This window comes from Pseudophryne corroboree, chromosome 10, assembly GCF_028390025.1.
Source record: "Pseudophryne corroboree isolate aPseCor3 chromosome 10, aPseCor3.hap2, whole genome shotgun sequence".
In the NCBI taxonomy this organism is placed as follows: domain Eukaryota; kingdom Metazoa; phylum Chordata; class Amphibia; order Anura; family Myobatrachidae; genus Pseudophryne; species Pseudophryne corroboree.
This window is the reverse complement of record NC_086453.1, coordinates 245,525,347-245,553,025: the sequence shown is the minus strand read 5'-3', so window position 1 is coordinate 245,553,025 and position 27,679 is coordinate 245,525,347. Positions and strand designations below refer to the sequence as shown.

The following is a 27,679-nucleotide window of genomic DNA, read 5'->3' as shown; positions in this document are numbered from 1 at the left end:
CAGTTAAAAACCCCTCTCTAGGTGTGATTTCACTACATGTCCCAGCAAATCCAATTGACAAGGTGTGCTAGGACTTGTAGTCTCAACACAGCTGGACAGGCAGTCACTGGTCTAGATACCTCTCCATACAGAGCTCTTTGTAACCTGTGATCCAGACTGCCAGGATAGACCATGCAGTGCAGCTATGGTACCCCCAGAAAATGTACAGGTATGCTCATACTGTGCTGCTGACTGGTGCTGATTGTAGTGGCTGGTGTTTGGTGACAGACCGCGTGGGACCAATGAGAAGGGGAGCGGATGAGGAAGAGGAGGTGCCTCGCCCCTCCCCATACCTGGAAGTGCCCCGCTCCCCGGCTATATTCACCATCATTGTGACTGTAGTCACAGAGAGTGTCAGAGTGCAATACGCTTCTGAGAGTCCGGCAGTGGATGAGCACTGCTAGCTAACGGATGTACTCAGTGAAAACTACTATGTAATTCTACCCCCTGGCGCGGGTGGCACTGCCGGGCGGCGCCCCCCTCTTGGCCGGCGCCCCTGGCAAGTGCCATCCTGGCCAATAGGAAGATACACCCCTGGGTATTAGCATATGATAAAAACAAATCCAACAAAGGACAGTCTTGGACAACTCTCACTGTGATTGGAGTAGCCATGACACTAAAATGCTAAGGGAATAGGAATGGTTCCAGCGCAAAAAATCATAGAACTTATAGTTCTCTATGTATAGAGATCGATGCGCAGGGACCAATCTGATTCAGCAAGCTGGGGATTTGAGTGTGTTAGGAAACTGACACCAGCATTCATACATCGGCTTACCTTGAGAAAGACCCAGGGAGGGTCAGGAACACATGGGTGCCGGCCGGATATCCTGAGGATGAAGCTTTTCTGCTTGAAGTGGAACCCTGAAACTTCAGCCTGGGTGAGTCCTTGTGTTTATGCTCCAAAAGAACTGTCCATTACCAGTTCTTATTATCAGCTGGTAAATTGCCATTTATTCAGCTACAGCAGGATACTTCTGCTTTGATGAATGTCTGACATTGTTTTATCAATATGTTTTATACTGTTGTACGTTTGATGAGTGTTATATTAAATAGTATTACTCTGCCTACATATTTTCCCCTCTGTTTCAGGGGCCAGTTCATCAATGCTGGTGGAGACAGTGGTTATATGAGCATTACGTATGCATTTGTTATAAATTGACTTTAAAGGAATCTATTTTTTATGTGCTGGTGTAAACACTTTCCCTTTTTGTGTGTACATTCTGTTTTGGTGGAGGGAGAGGAAGACCTCCTCGGGTCTGTAGTATCACTAGTAGCTATCTTGTGCACAGTGCACCTGATCATCCATTTGTTGTTCCAATGAACCTAACTGTACTGGGGAGAATTGCTGATCTCATTTCTGATCTCAATCTCTAGTCATGGGTGTTATACAACTCATCTTACCTGTACACATCATATTTAGTTCCAGCCACTCGACTGCTCTGTAAGAACATCTCTGGAGGGATGTAATTTAGGGTTCCTTTGATGGCTGACCTTTCTATATATTCCTTGTGAGTGGAATTTTCTTTCCATTTAGAGAGACCAAAGTCAGAAATCTGAAAGAGAAAACGCACAAATACATTAAACTGAAGCTGTTGTACTGTGCAAATTAATCATTACATACTCTGTGTATGCAGCAGCATAAACACATTGCCCTGATGATATGATAAAATAAAGCAAAATACACATCATTGCGGGTATGGTTCAATAGAAGTACAGGACAAATGTCTACAGTCAAGAGGCCACCGCAGATTGACATGTAAACTGTTGACATGGTCAAAAGGTCAACAGAAAAAAGGTAGACAGTTTAAAAAGTCAAAAGGGTCAAAAAGTCAACAAGTTCAAAAATAGACATGGACACAGTTAATAAAAAAAAGGGTTACAATTTTTTTTGGGGGGTGTTGTGTTTTTTTACACTTTTTGCCCACCAAAAACCCTCATTATTGTACTACTTCACTCAATACTCTTTGGGCAAGGTGCCTCGCTCCACTTCCATTGCGTTCAGCAGAAGATACTATTCCCAATTGTTTCCATGTGCATGGTAAAAGATGAAAACGTTGAAAAAAAGTTTTGTTTTTTTCAAAACTTATGTCGACCATATGTGTGTCCACAATTGTCACATTGACCTTTTGAACCTGCTGACCTTTTGTGCTATCTACCTTTACCATGTTGACCTTTTTACCATGTCAACCTTTTTCACCTGTCAACCTAATGTATGTTGACCACTTGGGGTTGACCTATTGACTGTAATTATCAAGATTTATCAAGCGGTTGCCCATTACTGCATACTTGCAATTGCAGTACCACTAACCTAGAGAAAGAAAAATAATCCCCCTTCATGTATACATAAAACAGATTGTTTCCCTGCATTTAAAAAAAATAAAAAAGATGCATGGGGATATATTTACTAAGCAGCAGGTTTTCAAATGGGCAAATATTTTATCAGCCATAGAGAACAACTTCACTTGAGTTTAAATGCAAACGGACTGATGCAGAGTTGAACATAATGTATGCACTGTGCATGCCCAAAACATTAGTCATACACAGGTAAGATGCACTGATCCTGAAAACTGAAGAGGAAGAACTTGGGTGGGAAAAGGCAATCTCTATCAAGCAAGTTTCATTAAAGGTGCATTCATCTTCAGATTTGTACAGCTCTGCATATGGACAAAAATATGCTATTTTTTCATGCAAATTTTTTTTAATTAATGTAAGTTTTGTATTTTTTACTAGTTATCATGCACAGCATTGCAGGGTATTTATTCCCATTTTTTCTTCTTTCAAATTTTTTTCTTTACCTCTGTCACCCTTATCCCCATCTTCATGTACCCCATCTCTATCCACTTACCCTATCTCCCTGTATCTCATATCTGCCCTATTTCATGCACCCATGACTCATCTCTATCCTCCCATCAGCCCTTATATGTGTGTCTCATCTCTGTCCTCCTTGCTTTCCTCCATCTCTCATCTAAATCCCCCTACCTCCCCTTCTACTCATTTTTCTACCCCCCTCATCTCTGTTTCACATTTACCCCCATCTCCCTTTCTGACATCTCTGCTCCTCTCAACCTCATCTCACATCTCGGTCCCCTCACCGATCCACCTCTCATTTAATTTTAGCTCCCACCCTCCCACTGTCACCTGTGTCCCCCCGCCCCCATCTCCTCATTTCTCATATCTGTCTACGTCAATCCTCCCTGTCTTTGTTTCCTCTCTATCCCCCTCACCTCCCCCTTTTCTCCCTCTCATCTCTGTACCTAATGTCAATCTTATTCAACCTGTGCTCCAACCCACCTCGGATCATGGAAGTTGGGGTATGGGGGGGGAGGGTTGCTGTTACGACAAAGTCTCAGCTGCTGAAATATAACTGTTAGTATGATGCCTTACCATATTATTATTATTATCCTAAATTTACATGGCGCCACAAGGGAAATGCAGCGCCCAATTACAGAGTACATAAACAAATAAACAAAATAAGAAAACAGTTACTTGCACTTCAAGACAATATAGGAAAAGTACAGGGAATATGAACATATCTGCATTAGCAGATGACACTGAAATGAGTATAAGGATGGCATAAAAACAATTAATTTGCAATGTGCAAGATCTTCCAATAGAACAAACAATAAGGAGTCACAGCAGGAGACAAAACTAATAGTACAATATAATGAACACAGTTCTGGCAGATGAAAGTTTATTTATACAGTGGAACAAGGAAATTTGACATACTTTATATACTGTACTGTAAACAGAGTCATTGGCTTGGAGATAAACATTAGGGAGGTTACTCTAGGTGCATGAAGCTTCACTTCAAAAATAACATGGTTCAGATACGACTATGGGGACTAACATAAACAGAAAGTATTTCTAGCAAAAATATACAATACATAGCGCATTTTATTGATAATCTATACATAAAGTATATATATATATATATATATATAACTCCCAGCAAAAAACAGCAGCACTCGAGGATTTGTGCAATCACAAACGTGTATTAAAGGTACACATAAAGCCAACGTTTCAGGGCTTACATGCCCCTTTGTCAAAGCTATTCCCCACTCAGGGAGCTGGAGGCAGTAAATACACTGCTTGCTAAAGCAGCCTGTGGCATTTCCAATAAGCTGAAGAGCCATGTCACCTAACAGCTCCCTGAGAACCAAACTGTACCTAAATTAGTGGTTTGCATATAATGCAGATGAAGTGGAAATACACAAACATCACTTCAAAGAATAATAAGCTAACACCAAGGAAAAAGTCACATTTTTTAAATTTTTGCTTTTTAAAATACTGTGCTCAATTTAACTAAGTATATACTGTATGTGTCAAGTTTATCATGAATGTGAACTTGTTAGTCTCCAACAAAATGGCTCTTCTGAGGAGACTTCACTTCCTAACCAAGATGGCCTCTGAAAATATATCTGTGCAAGTACTGCCACATCTTTCCACTGTGTATGAGCAAAATGGACGTGCTCCTCTTAGCTCCTTAGACCCACAACATTACCCCACTTCAATCGTTGTTCCAGAGTACTGCACCACTACCATGAATGGGGACCGTCACCAGCAGGTAAGCTGTCTGATCCCCTACTCAGACACAGGCTCCACTTCATTGCTGAACCATTCTCTGTAACAGCAAGTATGGCTGTACTGTACATTCACTTCCACAGATAAACCACAGAGCTTAGTAAAGTTACTTGACTGGCCATTGACTACACAATTAACTGCTGTAATGTACCGTACTCTGGCCCTCATTCCGAGTTGATCACTCGCTAGCTGCTTTTAGCAGCATTGCACACGCTAGGCCGCCGCCCTCTGGGAGTGTATCTTAGCTTAGCAGAATAGTGCACGAAAGATTAGCAGAACTGCTACTAAATAATTCTTTGCAGTTTCTGAGTAGCTCCAGACCTACTCACAGATTGCGATCAGCTCAGTCCGTTTAGTTCCTGGTTTGACGTCACAAACACGCCCTGCGTCCGGCCAGCCACTCCCCCGTTTCTCCAGACACTCCCGCGTTTTTCCCTGACACGCCTGCGTTTTTTAGCACACTCCCGGAAAACGCTCAGTTACCACCCAGAAAGGCCCCTTTCCTGTCAATCATTCACCGATCAGCAGTGCGACTGAAAAGCGCCGCAGGATCCATAGCAAATCTAAGTTTTGTGTTAAATAACTTAGCTCATGCGTGCTGCTTACCATGCGCATGCGCATTTAGCAACAAATCGTAGCATAGCGACAATCGGCAACGAGCGAACAACTCGGAATGACCACCTCTGCTCACACATTACCAACAGAACAGTTTTTTCACATATGATACTTTTATGTGCTTCAGGTTTTCACATTTGTGCTTGGATGATTGTGATCTTTAAAACTCTTTTTTTCTATTCAGTGTTTGCCTCTGAAACTCTAAATCACACTTTTATCAGAGTTGCCAAAATGTTCTAATGCGCATTTTATCATTAATCTGGTATTTAATTATCAAAGACCCTGAGCTAGAAATTTAAGTAATGTTGTAAATTTTAACTTGACAGTGCAGTTAAGCAACTTAATCAACTTTAACCATATTTGTCAATGTTCTGAGTGCTTCACAGCAACAATAAATAACACCTTAACAAGCCTTGATCTGTCCTGTATGCAGTAGTGGATCTTGCTACAGGCACACAGGATTTTTGCCCAGGGTGCCGCCTTCTGGAGGGCACCGCGGCCATCCGGAGGGCACCACCGCCGTGGCAAGATCCGCTACGGGTGGTGCCCCCGGTGCTGGCTGTCACTGCTGTGCGGTGCGCTATGATGTCATTGTGCACCACACGGCATTGTGCAATGGCACATAGACAAATTTATGTTTTTGTAAGCGGCGCAACTAGGGGGCACAAATGGGGGCACAACTGTACTGGGGGCAATACCACTGGGAGCAATACCACTGGGGGCACAACTGTACTTGGGGCAATACTACTGGGGGCACAACTCTACAGGGGGCATAATTGACCATGGCCCTTTATGAAGCCACACCCCTATTTTCACCCGGGGCACCACAAGGGCTAGAACCGGCCCTGCCTGTATGTTTTGCCAGTTGGTTTACCCTAGTAAAAAAACAGTCTCTGACAGCATTTATAGTGAGTAACAGCTATACTGTATACATTTCAGATACAACAGAACTTTATTTACTGTAGTACTTCCCATAATACTGTCCTCATCTGGGCAACGTTGCCAGCTATCAATAAATTTACTAAGGGCCTAATTCAGACCTGAACACTAGGCAGCAAATTTTGCACTCCTGCAATCAGATAGTCGCCGCCTACAGCGGGAGTGTATTTTAGCTGTGCAAGTGTGCGATTGCATGTTCTGCTGAGCTGCAGAAACTGATTTTGTGCAGTGTCTACTCAGCCCAGGACTTACTTAGACACTGCGGTCACTTCAGCCTGTTCGGGGCCGGAGTTGATGTCAGACACCCGCCCTGCAAACGCTTGGACATGCCTGCGGTTTACCAAACATTCCCTGAAAATGGTCAGTTGCCACCTAGAAGTGCTTTCTTCCTGACAATCTCCTTGTGATCGCCTGTGCGATCGCTTTTTTCGCACCATCCCGTTGCTATGCACCGATGCCTGGTGCAGTTGTCCAACACGCCTGCACATTGCGGTGCATAGGCATGCACAGTTCAGACCTGATCGCAGGCTGTGAGAAAATGCAGTCTAGCGATCAGGTCTGAATTACCCCCTAAGTTAGTAAAACTAATTTTTTACATCAACATTTTTACACTAATCTATCACATCCTGTTTTGATTTCTAGATGTTTTCTTTTTGATCTTTTTCATCACAAAAGCATTCTTTTTTAATTTTTTAATAAATTACACAGTACTGTACAATATATATATATTTATTATTATTATTATTATTATTATTATCATCATCAACATTAGACTTGCCCCATTCCAGCCTACAGTCAGAATTTCCTAAACCACACATACAAGATTCCATTTTTGTCAGCAGTCAGATAAAATACTACATACAGTAGGTCCTCAAATTCAGTGCCGAGGACACCAAATAGTTCACATTTTCCAGGTCACCCAGCGGGTACACAGGTGTGTTCACCGACTCACTGACACGTTTTGAAAGATCCACAGGTGGAGATAATTATTCATTTGTGATTTTATGAGGAGACCTGGAAAACATGAATTGTTTGGGGTTCTGAGGACAGAGGGGCAGAAGTATTAAGCCTGGAGAAGGGATAAAGAAGTGATAAAGCAGTGATAAGTGCAAGGTGATAACTCATGAGCCAGTCAGCTCCTGTCACATCTGTAATGATTGGCTCGTGCGTTATCACCTTGCACTTATTACTGCTTTATCACTTCTTTATCCCTTCTCCAGGTTAATACATCTTGCCCAGAGATTGATAACCTATGATTTCACACTGTTGGAAAAAATAGTAGCATCTGTAGGAAACACAAAAAATGGGCAGGACAGACACAATATATACAGAATGCCCCAGCTTTGTGGGGCAGCAATACTAATTGCTGTGTCACCATGTTCCCACGTGTTTTAGTAAAATAATATGATTGTCAATATTTAAATAATTCAATATTAGTCATTTCGCCTGCAAAACTGCTCATCCAGAACTCCTCAGCTTGTAAATTGAAGGCTGAATACTTCATATTACTTGCTCTTTTTTGGATACTGATTTACTCTATCTTTAAGTCTTTATAATTTACCCCAGAACAAACTGTACTGAACTGTACATGATGGCTGGCTCACAGAAGCTGAAAGACAGGGAAGGAGGAAGCATTGGCAGTAGGGAGTTGTTCAACACAGCCTTAGGTGGCAAAAAATATATTTCAAAGCATGCCTTTGAAGTAAAGTATAAAGCGGTTACATCACAGGAGTACAGCATGAGAGCAGATATGAGTGGCCATTGCTTGGAATTAGCAACATAATTGAGGAGCTGGAGATGTCATGCATCCACATTAATTGAGCTTGCCAGCCTCACAGAGAAATCTGCACTCTTAACAACGAAAGCTGTCAATTTTACACTGAGTGCTGCTGGTTTTGTCCAAACAGCTGTTAATGTATCGTAAAGGACTGTCAGACTACTGTAGGGGAGTAAAATGCCAGGAGTCTTGCACAAGCTGTTAGAGGAACAGACGGCACCCAGGTCAGCCCCAGAGGAACAAAGGGAATCCATTTCCAATACAGAAAAACAGAGCGAGTCCGGGTCCAGCGACTATTTACTTAAATCTAACTGAAACTACACATGAGGCATGATTTTAAGTATTGATGCTATTTATTAATATAAAAAAAACTCCATTCCCCATTACTTTAATGGGGACTGCAGCCTGGCCCCTACTTACCAGGCTCTGAAACCATTATCCGCTTTGTGGATATTGAGGCACATGATCTACTGACCCCTCTCTCGCAGCATCCGTCCTCTTCCATAGTACTTCGCTAAATGACACTGCAATGTATGCTCAATGGGGATCATTCAGACCCTGCCGCTAGTGCACCTTACAGCGCAGTTTGCCGATTTCATCAAACTGCGCATTTGCAGCGGCCGCATTGTGGCTGCACAGACTTACACATTGCAGCAGCATGCCCAATGGATGCAACCGCAATGTGATTGATAGGGTCGAGTGTTGCGGGGGCGTAATTATGGTGTTGTGGGTGAGTAGTTATGGCATTGCTGGGGCAGCACTGGGAGAATGGGGGTGGGTTGGCTGCATTTTCGGTGCAGCTGCGTGACATCACAAGTAGCCACTCCGATATAAAAAATGGCCACTGTGCTGCCAGGGGTCAACTTTATATCCGATGCCTCCGCAATCTAATTGTGGATGCATTGGGGGGCGGCGTCACACATGCTGGTTGGCCTTTCCTTGTGCTGAGTGGCCCCCAGCATGTGCAGAGATGAATACAGATCTGTCTGCGTATGCAGCGATCTGAGTTCATCTCTGAATAACCCCCAATGTCAGAAAAGACAATGAAGTGACAGTGATTGCTATCAGTACACTGCCAAGCTCTTCATCCAGAATGGTGTCTTATTGGAGCTGCTGTCCAGGCTTGTGATCTTTGAAACAAAGCCAAGAAAATAGAAACCCTATGGCCTTGATATGCTGTGATAAGAAATAACAATTTGGGGGCTAGATAGCATTTTTAGTTTAAGTTTGGCGATAAATTATTTTGCAACCTTATCTTTAGATTCAGGGCCTTATTTATAGTCCAGAATGTGCGCTTGACTGGAGATACATTTTCCATTTTATCAATGTCCTATATTAGGGTGTGAGCCCATTGGAACAAGCAAGAGTGACAACTCTCTTAAAGCCACATTACCCCATGATCTTAGAAAAAGGGTAACTTTCACCATAGTATTGGTACACAGCCTCATCCTGATTGCCTAGACTAGAGCTAAAACCCCAATAAGGAATCATTTAAATGTATTCTGTCAGTGAACTTGCAAATTCACATGGGTTACTTTTGTGCACTTATTTACTTGTTAAGAGATATATGTTATTTTGTTTGTATTTTCATATTGTTATATCAATTATAGTATTACTGTATGTGCCAGTTATTAGTCTACTAATACTCTGTAGCATTGTGATTGCATATTATACATTTGTCAGACATTAAACTTGTTAAAGTCACTACTCATCAGGTTGCATGCCTCTAAGGCAGTGTTTCCCAACCACGGTCCTCAAGGCACACTAACAGTCCTGGTTTTAGTGATATCCAGGCTTTAACACAGGTGACTTAATTAGTACCTCAGTTATTTTGATTTAATCATCTGTGCTGAAACCTGGATATCACTAAAACCTGCACTGTTGGTGTGCCTTGAGGACCGCGGTTGGGAATGCCTGCTCTAAGGACCTGATTCAGAGATGGACACAATTTTTTCGCAGTTGAGCGATTATAGGTGGTCTGTGTATCTTATGGCCGAATTCAGCATGGATCGCAAAAACAAAATCTTTCTCTGATGGGCAAAACCATGTGCACTGCAGGTTTGGTAAATGTAAGATATGCAGAGACAGTTAGATTTGGGTGGGTTATATTGTTTCTGTTCAGGGTAAATACTGGTTGCTTAATTTTTACACTGCAATTTAGTTTTAAGTTTGAACACAACCCGCCCAAATCTAACTCTCTCTGCACATGTTGTATCTGCCCCACCTGCAGTGTAACATGGTTTTGCCCATTAGAGAAAGATTTTGCTTTTGCATTCCATGCTACATTAGGCCCTAAGTCGCAGTGCACATGTGCCGCAATGGGCTTGTGATGGCGGTTGCAGAGAGGATATATTTGCAAAGTGATCGGTAGTCAGGGACTATTTTGAGGAGCTAGCAATGGATTGGCGACAAAATTACGGGCGTGTTGCCACCATTTCTGGGTCATGCCACAGCTTGCTACTTCAGTTACAAAGTCTCTGGCATCTTACTGTACTTCCAGCAGCCATTCTACACAACAAACTCAGGTAGTTGATGTTCACTGGATGTGTGTATGATGGTTGCATGTTTGTATGCAAATAGCGGATTGGAGCCACTAATTATGGGCATCACCATACAACTCACGGCGGCTGTGGTAATAGCATATTTTCACATACAAATTTTCAGCTGTGAATCCATTTGCAAACATCTCTACACAGCTTTTGTAATAAACATGACAAAGTGGCTTTTCCTATTTACCTGGAGTGTGTGCGCAATTTCACTTCTAATGACAAGTGTCCTGATCAAGTAGAAAATTCCAGTCCTTTGTTTCTCTTGCTTCCATACTCCCTCCCTTCCTTTCCTTCTTCCCTTCCATCTACTCTCACCCTTATGGTCTTAGGGCATAATATAGATTCAGTTAGTTGAAGGTTGAGTTGCGTAGTATCTTGTCCCAGGTAATGTTCCAAGAACTTTTTAATTACAGACCTGAAGTCAATCCAGAAAAGCCCAGAGACAGAGGTTCATGCTTATTTCTACTCACACCCTCTGGAGGTGTGGATAATTTAATCTGCCCTATAGACTTGGCTCCTCGTGCTATTTTTCCTTCACACATTCTCCTTAACGTAATACTTTGTTCAATAGAGCTCAGGTCCTGATCTCCTTATTTTGCCTTCATGGGAGACTTTTGATACTCCCTGATTTCTTCAGTTTGCCATAGACATACTGTATATAGCTCTAATCTCCCATGTATTATCTATGTATTCAAATATATGTAATCTTGCATGATATGTGTATGCTGGGAAGCATATACAATATAATAGTAGGGTAAAGTGATGAAACAATTAGCAGATATATGCACCTACAATTCCAACACCCTTGGCCAACTTTTCCTGTACCTACTGAAACCAGCTACACCCAAAGCTGTGATATTTTCCATGGCTTTCTAACAGCACAATGGTGTTTATCTAGCTATCCTCCCTAAAATGCTCAAAGCAAATTTCACTCATTGGTACCCTGCAATCTGGTGACACAGTGCATTGTACATTTTAGTGAAGGCCAAGCCCACAGGAGATTACATAGCTACATGCCACAGATCACTGAGCTGACAATAGAGCAGGTTGTTTGTTTCATAATGTGAACATATACTGTACAGTACATTTGTGATTGCGAATTCAGTTTCAGTGAGAAGGTGCTCTGTTTAACACTACCGTACATGTATGTTTATTTGGTGTCCAATAGCTTTGGTATTCAACAGATCAAAGGACAAATATGATGCAATTGCAATAATGGAAGTAGCCTTGATATCCACTGTAGATGAAGTCTGCAATATCAATGGCAATCAGCATCTTTAATACAGAGTGGTTTTAGTTTTACTAGGAAGCCTTCATCAGGGAGTTGCTGGTGAAATTGGTTGAAGGAAATCCAGCCTCAGTTGTATCTGTGTCTAACCTGGGTTCTCACATGCAGTGAAAATTCAGAGACATTACTGTAGTGAGTTATCTCACTACACTTGTAGCCATGTAGGCCAGGAGGCATCTCTGGATATTGTAATTATACAGCTGGCAGTGGTGAATTTTCCATTAGACCTGAGACACGTGCGGAGGGGTGTCACTTGTTTGGTAGCGGAACTCGAACGATTGTTTCAGTGCTGCTACTCTGAAATTTACCAGTAACTCCAAAATATTTCTACTCTACTAAACCGTATGCCATCTAGAGTGGAGTGTTGAAGAGTAGTGAAATGCGCAGACTATCTCTTTAAACTATTTCTTGGTAAATATGTATACATAATTAAAACTAAATGAAAAGTCATTGTAAATGGGTAATTTTGTTGTTATATTAAACGGTCAATCGTCAAATGAAGCCATGTAATCAAACAATGAAAATAACAAAATTGGGTGGCCATTACTTTTGAGCCTTTATGGCACCCTTACCCCTAAATCTGCCCATGACATCTGATGAAGTCACACAACTACTGTATGTACACATATCAGATTACTGTAGCATGCATTAATGAAAACTATTTAAAAAATAACCTAGGGTATAGTGCACAAAAATCATCCTTAGGGGAAAATTTCAATTGAGGGAAAGCCCCACAAAATCTGAAGATCCCCAAGATTGAAGATGGAGGGACTGCAGCAGATCTCTGAGATTGCCACAGTCCCTCTATTTCCAACCACAAAGCAGTCACTATGGATTTTCTATGGAGGCTGCGATGCATATAGTAGACTACAGGCTACTGTAATGCCTTTTTACCAGAGAGGGATCCCTCTCTGTCCCCCAAGATTTTGCATGAACATGCCAACATCTGCGTATGCACATTATCCATGGTGGACCTGAATCAGAAAGCACAGTTAAAACATAAGCTATCACTCTGCTTCCAGCTCAGAGCCAGGACGTGCTTTTATTGTAGCCTGTCTCCCGGCAACTGCACAATGCTAAATTCCAGTGAAAAGGTGTTTTAGACCGTAGGAGCAAACCAGGACATATTAACTCAATGCTCTTGATCAACTTCCTTCTTTAAATTTATTTATACAGCACATACAAATAAGTATGCTGAAATATATATACACAAACACTGTTCATCTAACTGAGTATGTGCAAACATATTTTTTTTTGTAAAGATACATGTATCCTGGTTATGGAGTATAATGAGTAACAGACAAAGCATTACTATGCAGTTAGGGACATGTGGGGATTGCAAAAGTCATTGTGTAAAGCAGAACATTGATTTCTAGTGCATACAAATATATTATGAGCATATTTGAAATAATGTCATTGACTTGTTCTGACAGTATATACATTTTTTATATATAATGTTTTTAAAAATGCTTCATTTGTTATCTGTCAGTATGATTAACCTTGACATCATCCCAAGGACATTATATATTTTGAAATAAAACATTTTTAAAAATATAGCTACCAAAGAGTTAAGTTGGAATTATTTAATAAAACTGATATTATTATAGTACAACCAGAACAAATACCAGGCAACCAATTAATAAATCAGGGACACATATTAAAAAAATAATAATCTGCTATCACCAATCAACATTGAAGTCATATTTAACTAATTAGACTTGAAGCAGAGCAGGATGTACAGTAAGTCGTGCATACTGTATGTTGCTGCTTGGAAAAAATACACATACAGTACATCACAGGTTGAGTCTACCATATTTGAAAATTCAAAATCCCAATTTTTTTGAGCGTACCTGAGATAGTGACACCTTTGGTTCAATGTACACAAGCTTTGTTTCATACACAAAATTATTACAAATATTGTATAAAATTACCTACAGGCAATGTGTATATGAAACAAAAATGCATTTGTGTTTAGATTTGAGTGCCATCCCCAAGATATCTCATAATGGAAAATCTAAAAACCAAAATACTTCTGGTCCCAAGCATTTTTTTATGTGGGACGCTCTACCTGTGTCCATCAATATGCAGAGTTGCAATATACCCTACCCCTATATGTACATTTGGTTTGCTATTAGTTGTCATCATCAGTGTGTTACCCTAAACATATCCTATACTAAATGTAAAAGATTCACCTCCAAACCAGCATACTGTATTTACTCTTGCATTCATCTCTGCATAGCTTGAATTTGCATTCATACAATAACTGAATCATGGGGAGGCAGTCAATTGACCACCGGACGGGATCCCGGCTGTCAATATACCAACACCGGAATCCCGACACAAGCTGAAATACCGGCAGTTGGATTCCCGACCACTGGCTGGTTCCCCCACTATGGTGGTGGTCCACGCCACCACCCGAGGGGAAATAGAACTCTGTAGCGACCAAAGGTTGCCACCGGGCCCGAAGCATGGCGAGTGCAGTGAGCCTGTAAGGGGACATGCTGTGCTCGCCAATGGGATCCCACGTCGGTCTCCTGACTGCCGGGATACCATACGCCGGGATATCATACTGATCCCGAACCTTGCCTACAGATGTGTCCACATACACTTATCTTCATATGGTGCCAAATAGACACGTTTGGCACGCCACAAAATTTGCAGCTGAGCCACATCTTGCCAGAGAATTTTTCATATACTAGGCATCTTAGATTTAAGTTGTGTATTGTATAAGACAAAATTGAGTGAATGTAGCAGTATGAGTGATTATTACGGATGAGCGGGTTCGGTTCTATGAGAACCGAACCCTACCAGACTTTATCATTTGAACCTGGATCTGAGTCAGGCTCGGGTTTTCCCGCCAGGCTCGGAAACCAGAACGAGGCAAAATGTCATCATCCCGCTGTCGGATTCTCGCGGGGTTTGGATTCCATATAAGGAGACGCGCGTCCCCGCCATTTTCACTCCGGCATTGGAGAGTATAGAGATAGGACGTGTCTCCGTTCTCTTAGTGTACATGTCTTATACTGCATTTGTCCAGTCACAGTGGTTGTGTCCTCTTGCTGCCATATGTCCATTGCTGCTGTGTTGTGCTGCATCAGTTCAGTGGTAGTGTCCTGTGCATCAGCCATCAGTCATTCTAGTGACCAGGCAGTCACAGTGTTTGTGTCCTCTTGCTGCCATATGTCCATTACATTACTGCTGTGTTGTGCTGCATCAGTTCAGTGGTGGTGTATTGTGCTGCATCAGTCCAGTGGTAGTGTCCTGTGCATCAGCCACCAGTCATTGCAGTGACCAGGCAGTCACAGTGTTTGTGTCCCTTTGCTGCCATATGTCCATTACATTGCTGCTGTGTTGTGCTGCATCAGTTCAGTGGTGGTGTATTGTGCTGCATCAGTTCAGTGGTAGTGTCATGTACATCAGCCATCAGTCATTCCAGTGACCAGGCAGTCACAGGGTTTGTGTCCTCTTGCTGCCATATGTCCATTACATTGCTGCTGTGTTGTGCTGCATCAGTTCAGTGGTGGTATATTGTGCTGCATCAGTCCAGTGGTAGTGTCCTGTGCATCAGCCATCAGTCGTTCAGTGGCCAGGCAGTCACAGTGGTATACGCTGTTGCTATATGTCCACTGCTACAGTATAATAATAATAATTATAATAACAACAAGTCCCTTACAGTGTTGCTGTGTTGACCTGCATCAGACCAGTGGTAGATTCCTGTGCATCAGCCATCAGTCATTCCAGTGACCAGGCAGTCACAGTGGTATATGCTGCTGCTGCTATATGTCCACTGCTACAGTATTATAATAATAGCAACAAGTCCTTTACAGTGTTGCTGTGTTGTCCTGCCTCAGACCAGTGGTAGTGTCCTGTGCATCAGCCATCAGTCATTCCAGTGACCAGGCAGTCACAGTGGTATACGCTGCTACTATATGTCCATTGCTACAGTATTATGATAATAATAATAATAATAATAATAATAACAACAAGTCCCTTACAGTGTTGCTGTGTTGTCCTGCATCAGACCAGTGGTAGTGTCCTGTGGATCAGCCATCAGTCATTCCTGTGCCGCATATTTTGTTATATAACTCCAGAAACATAATGGAGAACAAAAATTTGGAGGATAAAATAGGGAAAGATCAAGAACCACTTCCTCCTAGTGCTGAAGCTGCTGCCACTAGCCATGACATAGATGATGAAATGCCATCAACGTCGCCTGCCAAGACTGATGCCCAATGTGATAGTAGAGGGCATGTAAAATCCAAAAAGCCAAAGTTCAGTAAAAAGAACCAAAAAAAGAAATTGAAATCGTCTGAGGAGAAACGTAAACTTGTCAATATGCCATTTACGACACGGAGTGGCAAGGAATGGCTGAGGCCCTGGCCTGTATTCATGACTAGTGGTTCAGCTTCACATGACGATGGAAGTCCTCATCCTCCCACTAGAAAAATTAAAAGAGTTAAGCTGGAAAAAGCACAGAAAAGATCTGTGCGTTCTGAGATGGTATCACAAATCCCTAAGGAGAGTCCAAGTGTGTCGGCGGATGCGATACCTGACCTTCCCAATACTGGACAGGAAGAGTTGGCTCCTTCCACCATTTGCACGCCCCCTGCAAGTGCTGGAAGGAGCACTCACAGTCCAGTTCCTGATATTGAAATTGAAGATGTCATTGTTGAAATACACCAGGATGAGGATATGGGTGTTGCTGGCGCTGAGGAGGAAGTTGACGATGAGGATTCTGATGGTGATGAGGTTTGTTTAAGTCAGGCACCGGGGGAGACACCTGTTGTCCGTGGGATGAAGAAGCCCATTGTGATGCCTGTGAAAACTACCAAAAAAGAAACCTCTTCAGTGTGGAATTATTTCTCCACAAATCCGGACTACAGGTGTCAAGCCATCTGTTGCCTCTGTCAATCTGTAATAAGTAGGGGTAAGGATGTTAACCACCAAGGAACATCCTCCCTTATATGTCACCTGCAGCGAATTCATTATAAGTCATTGTCAAGTTGTGAAACTTTGGGTAAGAGCGTAAGCAGTCCACTGACACCTAAATCCCTTCTTCCTCTTGTAACCAAGCTCCTGCAAGCCACACCACCAACTCCCTCAATGTCAATGTCTTCCTCAGCCATGAACGTCAGCAGTCCTGCAGGCCATGTCACTGTCAAAACTGAGTAGTCCTCTCCTAACCGGGATTCCTCAGAATGATCCTTGAGTGGTACGCCTACTGCTGCTGTTGCTGTCGCAGCTGATGTTGTTGCTGCTGGGAGTCGATCGTCATCCCAGAGGGGAAGTCGGAAGACCAGTTGTACTACTTCAACTAAGCAATTGACTGTCCAACAGTCCTTTGTGAGGAAGATTAAATATTACAGCAGTCATCCTGTTGCAAAGCGGATAACTGAGGCCTTGACACTTATGTTGGTGATAGACGTGTGTCCGGTATCCGCCATTAGTGCAGTGGGATTTAGACAATTGATGGAGTTATTGTGTCCACGGTACCAAATCCCATCTAGGTTCCACTTCACTAGGCAGGCGATACCGAGAATGTACAGAGACGTTAGAAAAAGAGTCACCAGTGTCCTACAAAATGCGGTTGCATCCAGTGTCCACTTAACCACGGACACGTGGACAAGTGGAACAGGGCAGACTAAGGACTATATGACTGTGACAGCCCACTGGGTAGATGTATGGCCTCCCGCAGCAACAACAGCAGCGGCACCAGTAGCAGCATCTCGCAAACGCCAACTCGTTCCTAGGCAGACTACGCTATGTATCACAGCTTTCCGTGAGAGGCACACAGCTGACAACCTCTTACAGAAACTGAGGGACATCGCAGAATGGCTTTCCCCAATTAGACTCTCCTGGGGATTTGTGATATCAGACAACACCACCAATATCCCATGTTTTGCACGTACAATTAATTTGGTGGTTCAGAATTTTTTGAAAAATTACAGGGGTGTGCAGGAGATGCTGTCGGTGGCCCAAAAAATTGCGGGCCACTTTCGACATTCTGCCACCGTGTGCAGAAGACTGGAGTGCCAGCAAACACTCCTGAACCTGCCCTGCCATCACCTGAAGCAAGAGGTTGTAACGAGGTGGAATTCAACACTCTATATGCTTCAGAGGATGGAGGAGCAGCAAAAGGCCATTAAAGCCTATACATCCACCTACGATATAGGCAAAGGAGGGAGAATGCACCTGACTCAAATAAAGTGGAGAATAATTTCTGTCTTGTGCAAGGTTCTCCAACCCTTTAAACTTGCCACATGTGAAGTCAGTTCAGACACTGCCAGCTTGAATCAGGTCATTCGCCTCATCAGGCTTTTGCAGAAGCACCTGGAGAAATTGAAGGAGGAGCTAAGACGGAGCGATTCCGCAAAGTATGTGGGACTTGTGGATGAAGTCCTTCATTCGCTTTGCCAGAATTCAAGGGTGGTCAATCTGTTGAAATCAGAGCACTACATTTTGGCCACCGTGCTCGATCCTAGGTTTCATATGTTGTATCTCTCTTTCCGGCAGACACAAGTCTGCAGAGGTGCAAAGACCTGCTGGTGAGTAAATTGTCAACTCAAGCGGAACATGACCCGTCAACAGCTCCTCCTTCAATTTCTCCTGACACTGTGGCTGGCGGTGATGCAGGGCAGTCAGGAGCGAATGCTGACATCTGGTCCAGACTGAAGGACCTTCCAATGATTACTAACATGTCTACTGTCACTGCATATGATTCTGTCACCATTGAAAGAATGGTGAAGGATTATATGAGTGACAGCATCCAAGTAGGCATGTCAGACAGTCCGTACGTATACTGGCAGGGAAAAGAGGCAATTTGGATGCCCTTGCACAAACAGGCTTTATTTTACCTAAGTTTCTCCCCCTCCAGTGTGTACTCCGAAAGAGTGTTTAGTGCAGGCGGTAACCTTGTCAGCGATCGGCATAGGAGGTTACTTCCACAAAATGTGGAGAAGATGATGTTCATCAAAATTAATGATAAATTCCTCCGGGAAGACCTTCACCAGCAATTGCCTCCAGAAAGTACAGAGGGACCTGTGATGGTGGATTCCAGTGGGGACGAATTAATACTCCGTGAGGAGGAGGATGTACACAGTGAAAGCGGTGAGGAATCGGAGGATGATTATGAGGTCGACATCTTGCCTCTGTAGAGCCAGTTTGTACAAGGAGAGCTTGAATGCTTCTTTTTTTGATGGTGGCCCAAACAAACTAGTAATTTCAGCCACAGTCGTGTGGCAGACCCTGTTGCTGAAATTATTGGTTTGTTAAAGTATGCATGTCCTGTTTATACCACATAAGGGTGGGTTGGAGGGCCCAAGGACCATTCCATCTTGCACCTTTTTTTCTTCTCATCATGTGCTGTTTGGGGACTATTTGTGTCTGACACTTCCGTATATGTCCAGTGGTACTGCCATTTAATTCCAGTAATTTGGACGTATAATTCCAGTGATTTGGACATATAATTCCAGTGATTTTGCCATTTAATTTCAGTGATTTGGACATATAATTCCTGTGATTTGGACGTATAATTCCAGTGGAATTGTTTGTGTCACTTGGCTTAGCCATACAGCTACCTCATTGCACCTCTTTGACATCTGTGCATGAGGTGCTGTTTGGGACCTAGTATTTAAAAAGTTAAAAAGTGCCATCCTGTCTAACACTGCCGTATGAGTCCAGGGGTACTGCTGTATTAGTCGTGGGGCACTGCTGTATAAGTCCACCAATTGCAGAATTTTAAAAAAATGGCAGGGGTGTGCTGGAAATGCTGTCAGTGGACCAAACAATTGCGGCCCACTCTCGACATTCAGCCACTGTGAGACACTACTAGATGGGCCAGGTGGTTGTGATCCTTAGCTTAGTCATACAGCAACCTTGGTGCACTTTTTTTGCATCATGTGCTGTTTGGGGCCTTTTTTTGATATCTGCCCTCCTGACTGCCACTGCAGTGCCACTCCTAGATGGGCCAATTGTTTGTGTTGCTTGGCTTAGTCATACAGCTACCTCATTGCACCTCTTCTACATCTTTGCATGAGGTGCTGTTTGGGGCCTAGTTTTTGAAAAGTGCCATCCTGTCTGACACTGCAGTGCCACTCCTAGATGAGCCAGGTGTTTGTGCCGCACACTTGTGTCGCTTGGCTTAGTCATACAGCAATCTCGGTGCACCTCTTTTTCTTCTTTGCATCATGTGCTGTTTGGGGACTAGTTTTTGAAAAGTGCCATCCTGTTGCCACTGCAGTTCCACTCCTAGATGGGCCAGGTGTTTGTCCCGCACACTTGTTTCGCTTAGCTTAGTCATACAGCCACCTCGGTGCAACCTTTTGGCCTAAACAAAATATTGTGAGGTGTTCAGTATAGACTGGAAATGAGTGGAAATGAATGTTATTGAGGTTAATAATATCATAGGATCAAAATTATCCCCAAATTCTGTGATTTTAGCCATTTTTATGTTGTTGTTTTTTCAAAAATCATCCAGATCCAAAACCAAAACATGAAACAAAACATGAAAGGGTGGTTTTGGCAAAACCAAGCCAAACCAAAACACAAAAGTGGAATTAGTACCAAAACCAAAACACAAAACATGAAAAGTGCCAGCGGCACATCTCTAGTGATTATATTGACATAATGATGTCTGTTTCTCAGTAAATAAAATCTGTTGGTGTGCAAGTAGATGACGAGGTCGCTACAGCAATGCTTCAGAACATAACACCTGAGTTCTACTTCTTAGTTGTGGCGTCGGAAGAAAACACAGCAACATTAACCACAGGCGCAGTCAGATCAAAGTTATTGGAGTTTCAGGAATGTGTACCCTTTGATTAAAGTGCTGAGACTACAGCATTGCATACATAAAGTTAGCATTTTGAAAACTCAAGTTCAAGTGCTATAATTGTCACAGTGCTACAATTGTTCAAGTGCTACAATTGTCATAAAGCAGTTGAGTGCAAGAAAAGTAATATTAATTCTGTGCTAAGTAAAAAATGTAAAGGCAAGAATGAGACAGCCCTGAGTGTTACAGATAGCTGCAGAAAAGATTGCTGGTATATCAATTCAGGTGCAATTAAGCATTTCAGCTCTTAATGAGGATGGTTCACCACATTAACCAAATGTGACCCTATTACAATCAACGGATTGGCACCTAAGTGCTTACAGCTGCACAAGTTGGAACAAATAAAGCATGTTTAAGTAATGGAACAAGAACAAAAGTCACAGAAATCCAAGACATGCTTTATGTACCAGAAATGGGAACAAATCCTATTGCCCTTAATATCCTAGAACAGGGAGGCCCAGAGTTCACTTTGCTATGTTGTGTGTTGTGAGAAACATAAAGGGACCATCATAGCTATAGGCACAAGGTGTCAGCAATTGTACATACTTGATATACAACACTGTTATGCAATGATGACAACTAAGTCATAACCACTGGAACTATGGAATAGAATATCTGGTCACCTTGATCAAATGTGATGGTCACAGGAATGTCGGTGACTAGAACAGAGAAACCCATGTGTTAGAGCTGTATTATAGGGAAACATAGCCATTTCCCAAGTCAGTAAGCAGAGCTATAAAATCATTTGAGATAGTACATTTAGATGTGTATGGTCCAGTAGAAGTAGTCAGTAGTGGATACAGATACTTTGTGATAATCATAGATGACTTCACAACTATGACAAATGTGTACTTCATCTGAGAGATATCTGAAGTGTCAAAAAAGATTTCGGAATACAAGAGGTTATGTAAGCAGTTTTGGGTCGAAAACTGTGTTCACAGCTGTCAATCTCAAGAGCCATTTTACTATGGTTGCCCTAAAGGACATAAAACCTGAAGCGTGGTCAAAGACAAAACAGAATGAAGACATTTCAGAACTTTTGGAAGTATTTTCCATGTCGCTATACCAAAAGAAAGAAGACCCAAGCTGGATTCAAAGTCAGGGTAGTGCATAATGCTTTGCTATTACCATGAACGCCAAGGCTACAAATTATGGAATCCAAAAAGCTAGTCAAGTCTAGAGATGTTATTTTCAAAGGAACAGTCCAAGTTGAAGAATAGTTGGAAGTTGATATGCAGAACAAGTATGTGTCACTGGGCATACCGACAGCAAAATACATATCTAAATCAGAGACTATCAGCTTATAAGTTTAACCACAGTGGAGATCTTCTGCAAGATCAAATATCAGCAAGCCACCTAAGAGGTATTATGAAGAATTTACAAAAATTGCAGTCAGTGAGTCCCAAGTTATCCAAAAACCAAATCTAAAGTCTTATTGGTATAACCACTAAACAATATAAAGGTTTGTTGGCGCTGTGCAGGTAGGTAGGAATAAAACCTGTATGTCAGCTGCCACCAGGCGAGGAGGTAGCCAGCCTCCCCTGTATAGCAAAAGAACTAAAGAGTGTATAGTAAATACCTGGTAGGCGCTTGACAACAGGAACAATTAATTAAAAGTAAACATTTTATTCCACATACACAAAACAATTAAACAACACATAGTTAATATGTTTGAATTAATAATCGGATAGCAGTACTATTCTGAATAATGTTACAATGTAATTAATTCCTACAATATCCCTGGAGTTAATAATTTGAATAAAAAGGCAAATGAAGTAGATACATATAATTACCACCGGGTTTTATGGCAGGCGGAGACTCTCAGTATTAGTTCAGTCAGTCTCAACGCCAAGAATATGTGTAAAGATGGTATATATTCTCTTCCAGGCTTGTGTAGTATAGCAGCCGCTGAAACCAGCTGTTTGATGAACATGCAGCAAACACAGGTGTAGAATGAGCCATTGAAAACTAACACTGGTATCAGGCAATGGATCCAGCCACTGCAAGTGTCCAGTAGTGTGCAAGACGTGATGTTCAAAAGGCCACTGGGAATGTGCGCTGATATCCAGATGAGCATCCAGCTCTATCTCTCAGTGTTACAGCAGCGGTAAATAATAATGCGGTGAGTTACTGTGCATAGCTGTTTAAGCATGTGCAGCCGGTCGGGTGCTCTCCACAGCCTCTGTGTGCAAAGTGAAGATATTTGCGGGTGTAAAGGGCCAGCATGTGCAGCCGCTAGTACACAGCCTGTGCAGAGTTCACTTCTGGGATCTCCCTTCTGTTTCCTCTACGCGTATCACCGCACCTGGAGCAGCTTGTCAGGAGGCAGAATTCAATACCTGAGCCTCCCACAGTATGTCCTTATATCCACCTGTAATTGGCATCTGTCTCAGGTGTTTTATGTGGACAAGGCTCAGCTGTGTGTAGCAGTAACTATTCTTAGTTACTGACAAATACAATTATTCATATGAATAAAACAGAAACATAGAACCATAGTAGTAAAAATAAGATAAAAATAAAAACATTTTGTTTTTGTTTCTTATAATTAGATGTGATACACATGTCATGCGGACAGAACAACCGGACTAATTAAAAAGTCACGCAATATCCTAAAAATGTCATTCCTATCTTAAATCTCAATTAAAGGGACAGAATCTTTAATCCATACATACAATTTTGTTCAATACGAGAGCGGCTTCCAGATGGTATAAAATATATATATATATATATATATAGAGAGAGAGAGAGAGAGAGAGAGAGAAATACACACACACAATGTCCTTCACAAAATAGAGGGATCACCAGTTCTCAATTATTTCCGTAGTGAGCATCTTTTTATACTTTTATACTATATACTATGATTTCCACTTTTTGTTTTTTATTTATTATTATTTATATTTATAAACGGATAACACACTCAATTAGCATAATGTAGTGGACAAGTGAACCTCATAGCTAAATACTAAAGGGTGACATTCACGGATACAATACTTTATCCCATTAGATACTTGATTTTTTTCTGCAATTACATGATCCCAGTACAGGTATCTAATTGTTAAATAGGACTCTCTGTTCATAAAAAATGAAAATGAAAATCGAGAGCAGGAAACAATTAACATATAACATATATCATATATTGTTTATTATATTATAAGACAGTGGCTCCTATACTATATAGAGCTGAACAGTCTAAGACTCAGGATGTGATCGGGCATTTAAGTGGGCATACCCCTAGCATTATAGAGGTCCTGCCCTGCCCGAGCACAGCCAGTGCCAAGGCAGAAGCTTATTGTTAGCACACCAACACCCAAAAGGTCATTCTGCAAACCACCAGGATTTGTCTAATAAACAAATGTAGGTGATAGTATAATAATATATAATGTTCTAATGGGCATGCGTGATTAATACTACAGATGGAAAGCGAAGATTTTAACGAGACTAAAATGAGAAAAGGGAGAATGATAAAAGAAACAACAGGAGAGAACACAGATGTTCTAAAAGTGCACACAAGCCCATCAAAACAGGAGTCATATGCCGAAAAATAACAATATTAGATAAATTCTAGATCGATTGTCTCATTTTGCCCTTGTGGTTTTAGAGACTGTAATTTAAGGATCCATGCAGCTTCTTGTCGGCATAATGTTCTGAAACGATCCCCCCTCTACTTGTGATAGCAATATGTTCTAAACCAACTAATTCAAGATCTGCAGGGTTCCCTGCATGTGTTTCTACAAAGTGCCGTGAGACACTATGGTTCAAATAACCATTTATCATGTTTCTTTTATGTTCCATGAATCGTAGCTTCAGAACTCTAGTGGTGCATCCTACATAGTACAAATGGCATGGACAGCGTAACAAATAAATTATAAAATTACTGCTACAATTAATAAAAGTGTCAATCTTATACTCCTGTTTGGAACATGAAGAAAGCACACTTTTTGTTTTATTAGTTACATGTGTGCAGGTAGTGCATCTCGTATGGTTGCACCTGTAGAATCCCACAACTTTAGGACCCACCAGAGTCTGTTGCCCTCCTGTGGAAGTTTTATTTGAATGTCTCTTAAAAAAGCTGGAGCCAAGATGTTCTTCAGGTTCCTAGCTTTTTTAAAGATACTGTAATAGTTGGATTCTTTGGCAAACTGTTACTTAATACCGGATCAGTAAAGAGTAATTTATAATTGTGTTTGATAATACACAATATTTTGTTAGCTTTTACGTTATATTTAGATTTAAACGCCAAGTTGTAGTCTTAAGTATTAGTTCCCTTTTTGCTTTTATGTTTCTTATTATTATTATTAATGAAATACATTTCTCGTGTCTGTGTAGTAATATTCCCCTGATTCTCCATCAAAGGTTCATTTAATTGTCCCTCTCTCTTAGGCTGTATAGACAACAAAATGTCCCTATTGAGAGTACGTGAATACTGCATGCCCTGATCTAATAAGTGTACAGGGTATTCTCGGTCTTTAAAAGAGTTCAAAAGTCCCTCTGCCTGTTCTTCAAACTTCGAGTCCACTGTACAGTTACTGTACGTCTAATTCTAGATAGCTGGCTCTTGGGTACTTTGTTAAGCCAGCTTTTCTTATGATTGCTTGTATATGGTATGTAACTACATACATCAGCCGTTTTGTTATATGATGAAACAGCAAGACTATCCCCCATCACTTCCACTGTAATATCTAAAAAATTAATCTGTGAGGGGCTGTGAGTGCAAGTGAAGGACAAACCATAATCATTAGTGTTTAAATAATCATCAAATGAAGAACAGGTAATCGATATAGCGACCATAGAGGACCAGGTTCGCCGAGTAGGGGCCATCCCATCTTATTGGTGTAAATGGAAATCCAAGATAGGTAAAAGGACTCATTGTGAAACATAGGTTATATCTTTACACTGTACATGCTATTTAGCATGTTCAGTGTATTTTAATTACTGCAATCCACCAGCTCAAACCACATGCTGATTTACAGCGCACCTTATACTATTGCACATATCCTTGTGTATCAATGCCAATTTTCCTATAGATAGTAAACTTGCGAGCAGGGCCTTTCTACCTCTATGACTGTTTGTTATTACCCATATTTGTTTTCTCATTGTATCCAGTTGTAAAGTGCAAAGGAATTTGCTGTGCTATATAATAAACTTAATAAAAAAATAATAAATGAATATATATATATATATATATATATATATAAAAATGCGAAAGCCCTCACTCACTGACTGACTGACTCATCACTAATTCTATTACTTCCTGATATGTTAGGAAGTTGAAATTTAACATATACTGTAGATATTCTTCAGGTTGAAAAACTACGTAATTAGAATTTTTTTTTTTTTAAACATTGCTTTTTATTGAAGTAAAACATTTTTGTCATGTAAATTGGGGTACAGAAAGAAAAGAAAGGGAAAGACATTAGGGGAGCCAGGTACAATTATCACAACAAGAATAACACCCAGTTATCCTGTTACTAAATAAGCAACATTAGCATAAAGAGCATTCCCAACAAAATGAACTAAGGTAATTCACAATTTATCACAAATCAGAAGGAGGAGAGTGAAGCACAGAAAGGTCAGTCGGAGTACTATAAACAGCAGAGTGACCCAATTTTTCCCTATATAGGTTCCATCTAAACCACTTCATAACAATGGAGTTCACGGAGAAAGAATATTTGGCCTGCTTAGCCTCTGGTTGATTGAGACTCTGGCTACCCAGACACCAGGGACCAGGAGTCGTCCTCCTCTGCCCTACATCTCACACAATAAATCACGGTGAGTGGTCTGACCACATCAAAGAAAGAATGGTTATTTTAGAAATGGACGGCAAAGACCATTGTCAGATAAAGTGAGATCTATTCTGGAGTATGTTCCATGAACGTGAGAGTAAAACGTAAAATCTTTCTCTGAGGGGTGTTTTGTACGCCACACATCAAAGAGGTCATATTCTGCCAACAGTTGACAAAACCCCCCTACACATTCACGGGGTTGACTGGAGAATGAGGTGCGCTTATGTGATCTATCAACTATTTGGTCTAAAACCATGTTAAAGTCCCCCAGCATTAGTAAAGCGCCTTTCGCACATTGTTGCACTGTAGAAGAAAGGGGGTAATTTCAAGTTGATCGTAGCTGTGCTAAATTTAGCACAGCTACAATAATCTTCCCTGACATGCGGGGGTGCGCCCAGCACAGGGCTAGTCCACCCAGTATGTCAGTCCGGCACCCCCCACCCCGCACAAATACAAAAACATTGCACAGCGGCGATGCTTCTGTATTTGTGGAGTAACTCCCGGCCAGCGCAGCTCCTGCGGCTGGCCGGGAGTTGATTGTCGCTGCCACTGGCCGCAGCGGCTGCGTGGCCGGACCGCGCCTCCTAAACGTCGGCGTAATGCCTCCATGCAGCCCCCTACCACCCCGCGACCGCCTCTATCTCAGAGGCGATCACTAGGCAATGATGCCTGCCAGCGCATGTGCAGTTCCGACCCAATCGCTGCGCTGCGACAAACTGCAGCGAGCGACCGGGTCAGAATGTCCCCCAAAAGTTTCTTGCAAAATGATAATTGTTTTGTGTTTGGTGCGTATAACAAGCTACAAGAGTAATCTCTCCATTCTCGAGGAGTTTAGACAGAATCGAATACCTCCCTCCAGGTTTAGGGCAGTGTGATGTGAGAGTGAATGCACAGTGGCGCGAGATTAGAATCACCACTCCAGCTTTTTTCGCCAGTCTATTTGTCAGATAACAGTGAGGGAATCTCATAGTACTAAACTGCGGAGGGGCTGATTTTTAAAATTGTGTCTCCTGTACTGCAACTATCTGTGCTTTATGTTTACAAAATGAATTCAGGGCTAACCTCCTCTTCTGTGGGGAATAAAGTCCCTTTGCATTGATGGATATAATATTAACCATATTTAACTGTAGTAATAATTTGAAAACCCTCAGTCAACATAAGGGGGCACACCATACAAATCAAGTGCCTGGCACTAACACAGGGAAGGTTGACGGAACAAGGAAAGAGGGGAAAGAGCAGAAATAGGAGAAAGACAGAGAATAGGAAGAACCAGAATAACCC

General features: G+C 41.8%; 1 protein-coding gene across 2 annotated transcripts in view; it reads right to left on the bottom strand.

Annotated features, from left to right (window-relative positions):
* ANKK1 (ankyrin repeat and kinase domain containing 1) overlaps positions 1 to 27,679 on the bottom strand; it is a 241,108-nt gene that overhangs the window by 22,974 nt on the left and 190,455 nt on the right. For both annotated transcript variants that reach the window (XM_063943185.1, XM_063943184.1), the window contains exon 3: positions 1,441 to 1,592. In XM_063943185.1, coding sequence (XP_063799255.1) covers positions 1,441 to 1,592 — 152 coding nt within the window. The remainder of the gene's footprint in view (positions 1 to 1,440; positions 1,593 to 27,679) is intronic.